The sequence below is a fragment of the Octopus bimaculoides genome, chromosome 15, assembly GCF_001194135.2.
Source record: "Octopus bimaculoides isolate UCB-OBI-ISO-001 chromosome 15, ASM119413v2, whole genome shotgun sequence".
NCBI lineage: Eukaryota > Metazoa > Mollusca > Cephalopoda > Octopoda > Octopodidae > Octopus > Octopus bimaculoides.
The window spans coordinates 57357591-57364363 of NC_068995.1; the positions used below are offsets into that span (position 1 = coordinate 57357591).

Genomic DNA, 6773 nt, shown 5'->3' on the forward strand with positions numbered 1-6773 from the left:
ATATATATATATATATATATATATATATATATACACATAAATTTATATATATATAAATTTACATGTGTGTGTGTGTCTCTCTCTCTCTCTCTCTGTCATCGTCACTGTGACATTGATCAGGCTGGAAACTAAGGGAAGTAACTCTAATAGAAAATACCAAATAGATTTTCCTTCTCTCTCTCTCTCTCTTTTGTCATTCTAATTTTTAAAAAATTCTATATATTTGTGACCTAGTAGAATATTATAATAAAAATTAAAATAAGTAACAAACAAGTATATTCTCATTATAGATTGTTTCTCCGAAAATAAAAAATAATTTTTGGTATTAAATTCATTTATTTTGTTCTGTTTTATTTGCACTAAAATACATGACAGCCTGTTATATTCTTTAGTTAACGCATGTTGTGATGGATTAAATATATTGTCTTATTACTTGATCATAATCATTACTGTAATAAGAACGGTGTAGAGCCAGTTATTAGAGCTGCAGGTGAAATAAAATACCTTCTTGCTAATTAATTATCTTGTTTTATGTTCCGAGTCGAAATCTAGCTGAAGGCGACTTTCTCTTTTTTTCCCTTTGGGATTGATAAAATTAAGTACCAGTCATGTACTGTGGATGATTTTTTTTTTTTTAATTAATTGTTCATCCGTTTTCGAAGAGTGTATGTGTATATGTATATATCATCATCGTCATTTAACGTCCGCTTTCCATGCTGGCATGGATTAGACGGTTTGACTGGAACTAGTAAGCCAGAGAACTGCACCAGGTTCCAGTCTGGTTTGGCATGGCTTCTACGGCTGGATGCCCTTCCAAATGCCCACCACTCCAAGAGCGTAATGAGTGCTTTTTACGTGCCACTGGCACACACACACACACACACACATATATATATATATATATATATACATACATATGATGGTGAGATGGATGGTGTATGTATATATTTTTCTTTTACTTGCTTCAATCATTGAGCTGCGGCCATGCTGGGGCACTGTCTTGAAAGGTTTAGTCGAAAGAATCGATCCCGGTCCCAGAACTTGCTTTTAAATCTGGGACTTTATCCTAACTGTTTCTTTTGCTTAATGATGCTGACCCTCTGACCGCAAGATCCAGTCGGTCATACACCTCTTTATGAATATTTTGTTTGAAACATACGGTGTTATCCACCTCCAAATAAATTCAGACACTTCCCACACTATGGAAGCATTGGGTCCCTGAAGAATCTTACTGTCATGTGATGAAGTTACATGGCAAAGAAATGCACTTGGCTGTGGAGCTTGTCTTGCTAGTGACTTGGTGACCTCACTAGTGCTGTGCCGTGTAACAGGCATCCTTTACACTCAGTAAAATGGTTGATGTAAGTAAGGGACGGCAGCGATAGAAACCATCCCAAAGCTGACATTAGGGCTTGAGGTAGGCCTACAGCTCACCAGACTCTGTCAAACCATCCATCCCATGGCCACATGAAAAGAGAACATCAAATATTGATGAGGATGATGATGTGAGACTGTGGCTGAGTATAAATCTTTCCAACAACCTGAAGTATTTCTAGCAGGACCCTCTACAACACTACATTCTTATACATTATAAAGGTAAATGAAGCCCTAACAATACAATGCATTATGGGAGACATTCACTTATTTCTATATTGGCTTCATATTATTGGCTTTAACTCTTTAGCATTCAAGTTATTCTGTAAAACATAAATGCTTATTTATTCATATTGTATTGAATTAATCGTGGCTTAGTTCACAGCTTTAAGATTTCAATGATGTGTTTGTTTATTTTTAGAATGACATTGTAGGTTAAGTGTAAGAGGCTGGATCTGGCCAGTTTGAACATAAAACATGTAGAATATTTAAGCTGGATACATGGTTGCTTTAAATGTTTGAAGGGTTAAAGGGTTCTTCATTGTAATATTTCCCGTTTGTACTACTTCATTCTTCAATATCTTCTTCTTTCACTTCAAATTAGCTTCCAACTTTCTACAGATCTCACTGCTCCTTCCTATTGTTCCATCAGCGCTAACATATAGAAAGTTTGTTTAGAAGAATGATTATATATACATGTATGAAAATTAAAAATTATAGATTATTAGTTTTGTAATATAACCATCAGGGTGAATAAACAAACAAACAAAAAAAGAATGAAGTTGCTATTTGTTTCATTATTATTATTATTATTATTATTATTATTATTTGTACCTTCTCTTACAAATATCTAATTTGATATTTCCAACTTATTTTCATTGGGGTAGGACTTCATTCCTCTACCCACCACCATCTCGGCCTCTCTGATATAAATGAATAATAAAATAAAATAGTTCAGACTAATGAAGTGGTTTTAACATAGTTAATACTTTATTGTGTTGGTAGGCAGTATCTTCTGATCAATGACTTTTAATCTAACAGTGAGACTTTCTTTCTTTCTGTCTTTTCTTTGTCTATTGATTTTTTATTGTATCCTAAATTGTGAATATATTATAATAGAATGTGTTTGATCAGCAAGTTTTGGTGCCACAATGTCCGTCTGTAGTTGGGATAGCTGGAGATTTTTGTAAAAGTATTAAAATGGTGTACTGGAAAAGAAAGGAAGTATACAGGAAAATAAAACAAACAAACAAACAACAAAACAAATCTTAAGTTAACTGAGCAATATTTGATTAATTTACTTTCTTTCTTTCCTTCCTCTCATTCTCTCCTTCTTTTTATTTCATTCCCTATCTATATTATACCGAGTCATTTTCTTTGTCTTATATATATATATATATATATAGATAGATAGATAGATAGATACATACATACATACATACATGTGTGTGTCTTTGTTTCTAATATCATTCTTGGAATTTGAAAGAAAACTCCTTGGACAAGAAAGAATTTTTCACTTCCATATAAACTCCTTGAGTCTTTGTTCTCTTCAAAGTTATGGTTATTTAAAATTTTTCATGGAAAAATATTTGTTTAATTTATTCAAAATATTAGAAATGAAGTGTGTGTGTGTGTGTGTGCGCATGTATTTTATAACTAGTTTTATCTTGAGAAATCATCCAAACAATTTTACAGATCTCTAAATAAAATCAACTTCCTAATTAATCACTTCAAAATTTAAAGATCAGAGAAGTTTTTTTTTTTTATTTTTCAAATATTTTTAAGAAACAAGCAATGAAATTAAGTCTTGGTGCTTTTTAATTTAATGGAATTGAAACAGGAAGAAAAAATTCCAAATTTTGGAATGAATTTTAATTTTTTTTTGTTTTATTTAGTTTTGTTTTGATAGCTTACTAATTAAACTAAGTTTTGTACCTTCATTATTATTATTATTAAGGGGGCTGGCGGAATCCTTAGCACACTGGGTAAAATACACAGCTGTGTTTCATCTGCCTTAACGTTCTGAGTTCATATTCTATCAAGGTCAACTTTGCTTTTCATCCTTTGAGGGTCAATAAATTAGTACGATATAGTCAACTAGTCCCTTCCCCAAAATTTCAAGCCTTGTGCCTATAGTGGAAAGGATTATTGTTGTTGTTGTTGGGATTAACTCCTTCGATTATTTGTCATTTCCACTGGATTTTAAAATACAGTTTATATCAAATTAAAGAGAATGTGCTCACAAACACACACACACACACACACAAACTTTCACTTTCCAGCACTTTGCATGCTTTTGCTTGTACCCAGGGGGTTTGTGTCGAGTCAAATTAATGTTTTTTTTTTAATTTAGTGTTTTTGAAACATTTTTTTTTTTTTGTTGGTGTTGAAAGTAATTCCCATGACAGATACTTTTTCTTCAAGCTTATTATGCGTGTCTTCTCATTCTAAATATTCTTTTAAGAATCATAAATCTAGTAGTACCCCAATCCACCTAATTCTGGCTAATATTATCAAACATTTACACAGAGGATACCCCATTCACAATAGGGTACCGTGTGTAACATGTGACACACTCTACAAGTATCTCCTAGACACGTATTCCAATAATCCAAATATCCCAAAGTCTATTTGGTATTGATGACTGAAGATGGTTTCCAAGCTTTGTTGTTGTTGTTGTTGTTGTTGTTATTATTATTATTATTATTATTATTATTATTATTACAAGTATTATTTTGCCTATTTGACATTGCCTTTTTTTTTTTGTTTTTTGCATATTCTCTTTATGTTCCATCATGTGTTGTCCTGATTTTTTGCTTTATCCATATTTTGCTCACCATTCAGCCTTTCTCATCTTCAGTCTAACTTAGTGTTGTGTCCCCTACTCCACAGGGCTGGACAAATCCACTGGTGGGATGCCTAGGACTGCCCTAAAGGACCAGGGTGAACTTTCATTTTATAGTAGCTCAGGTTAGTGGCCAACGATTTCTAATCCCACTTCTCACTGTTTCCCACCCAATTCGTAGTACGTTCTTACTACATTGGTTGCTTAACAGCTGCACAGTTTATATATATATGTATATATATGTGTGTATATATATATATATATATATATATATATATATATATAATCTTTTTTTTTTAATGTTTGATCTAGGTTTTTTTTTACATATCTACATGCAAAAACACATGCACTTATAAAATTATATACATATAAATGTGTGTGTGTGTGTGTATACACACACACACATGTACATACAAACAGATTTTGTTCAACTGCGACTGTTCTCAACTGAATTCAACATGCCTGCGAATTTACTTTCATACTATTACAAATATTTATATATTGTGCTTATAAATACTTGCATGTATCCCAATGTACATGCGTCACACACACACAAACGCACACATACAATGCAAACATTGAACATTTCAGAAAAAAGAAAGAATAATGTTGGTTGTAAGCTTTGCTTTGTTTGTGTGACTTTATATCTGTTTTATGTTTGTTCTGTTTGTTTTTTTTTCATTTTTTTTTTTTGTGCGTGTGTGTTTTTATTTTTCATTTTACTGTTGATTGCCTTTTTTTTGTTTCTTTTGCTTCAGAGTTTTATGATTACCTTTATTATTGCTATTGTTGTTGTTGTTTCTCAATCCTGTCTCTCCTGTAAAGCATGTAATCTAAACTGAAGAATCAATATGAAGTCTGGAGGACGTCGAGCAGGGAAGGGAGGGCTGGGAGTGGGAGCAGAAGACGGTTTAACGTTTTTTGTTTTTTTTTGCTTTTTGTCTTTTTTTTTGTTCCGGTTCTGTTTGACTTTCGATGATGGACAGATGTACGTTTTCAGATATATTTGAAGGCAGATCCTCTTTGCTGTTGTCTTCACTCTTTATACGCAACAAAATGCCCGAGACCAAACTTGAAATAATGCAGATGTGTGTCTTTCTCAGTCATATGTGCTCTATATGTTTGAGATGTGTGCGTGTGCATGTGCGTGTGTGAGTGCATATGTATATATATGTATGTATGTATACATGCATATATATATATATATATATATATGTATGTATACATGCATATATTTGTATATATATATATATATATATATATATATATATGTATGTATATGAAAATATACATGTGTACATATATATATACTTATATATATATATATATATATATATATATATATATATATATATATATATATATCCTGGACCACATCCTAAATAAATACCATCCAGCCTATATGTGAAGACTTGTTCTCCAAATGCTACAAACACTGGTGCTGCTGTTGCTGCAGCTACTACTACTACTACTACTACTACTACACAATCAAATCTGCTGAAACCCACTTGTGGTAGTTGTATCTGCCTCTCTCTTTTCCTCATTTCCATCCCACCCTCTCCTAACTTCTGCAGAAAACACCTTACCTCTTACCCATCAATAGCTTTTTCCACCTTGAGGACTCTCTCTCTCTCTCTTCGTTATCCGTGTTTTTCCTACAGGCATCAATCTACCAAAGTTCAAGCTGTGCACTGACCACATCAACTTCAAAACAGTGGGACTGGACAGGGTTTGGGCTTGAAGCATTGGGACCTCCTCAAAAACGAAGAAGAAAAATACTTTTATCACACATTTTTTTGCTTTTTACCAATTTTTGTATTTCAGACATATATAGATATTTATTCCTGAAGGTGTGTTTTTTTAGAAATCTGAGTGAATTTGGGTTTTTTTTTCTTACCTTGTTGTTGCTTCTCATATCCGTACATGTATTATTTAATCTGTGTGTGCTGATGTAATTTGTATATATATTTTATATCTATTTATATATCCTGCCATTTTAATCCTCTCCTGTTTTATTTATTTGTTTGTCGGGTTGTTTTTGTTTTTTTTTTTTAATGGTTATATGGTCACCTGCAAAAGTTAATTAGCGAGGAGCATTATTGCCAATCTGTTGTAGTTCCTTCTTCTTTTACCTGTCTATTGTGTCATGACTGGATCACATGTCTTTCGTTGCATTATCATCTACCATCATCTACAAACACTTGCACCAAGCAGTATCATGTTAATACTAACCCAAACAATTTACTGCCCCCTCCCCCAAGCAATACATCTTTGCTACATTTTTTTTTTCAGTCCTTATTTGATCATTAGCCATTAGTGGTGTGGTGTGTATTCATACTTAATTTCTCTGATACAATCTCTATGATCTAATCAGATATTCCGAGAATTTCTATATCAAATTTTTACCTTTAATTCGAAAGACATCTTTTCTCATCTAAAGGTTAAAATAAAGGAATGGAATTCTGAAATAAGATGCGAAACTTAATGAAAATTATATTTATACTGACATTCAATGTTCATGATATATATATATATATATATATATATATATATA

At 32.2% G+C, this 6773-nt stretch overlaps 1 protein-coding gene across 17 annotated transcripts in view; it reads left to right on the plus strand.

Annotated features, from left to right (window-relative positions):
- LOC106877140 (one cut domain family member 2) overlaps positions 1-6773 on the plus strand; it is a 348210-nt gene that overhangs the window by 202778 nt on the left and 138659 nt on the right. For 13 of the 17 annotated variants that reach the window (XR_008265651.1, XR_008265654.1, XR_008265653.1 and 10 more), the window contains one exon: positions 4267-4344. The exons of the other annotated variants lie outside the window; for them this stretch is intronic. Coding sequence is in view for 9 of the 13 variants with exons in the window: in XM_052973381.1 (XP_052829341.1) it covers positions 4267-4344 (78 nt within the window). In the remaining 4 variants the exon portion in view is untranslated. The remainder of the gene's footprint in view (positions 1-4266; positions 4345-6773) is intronic. 17 annotated transcript variants of the gene reach the window in all.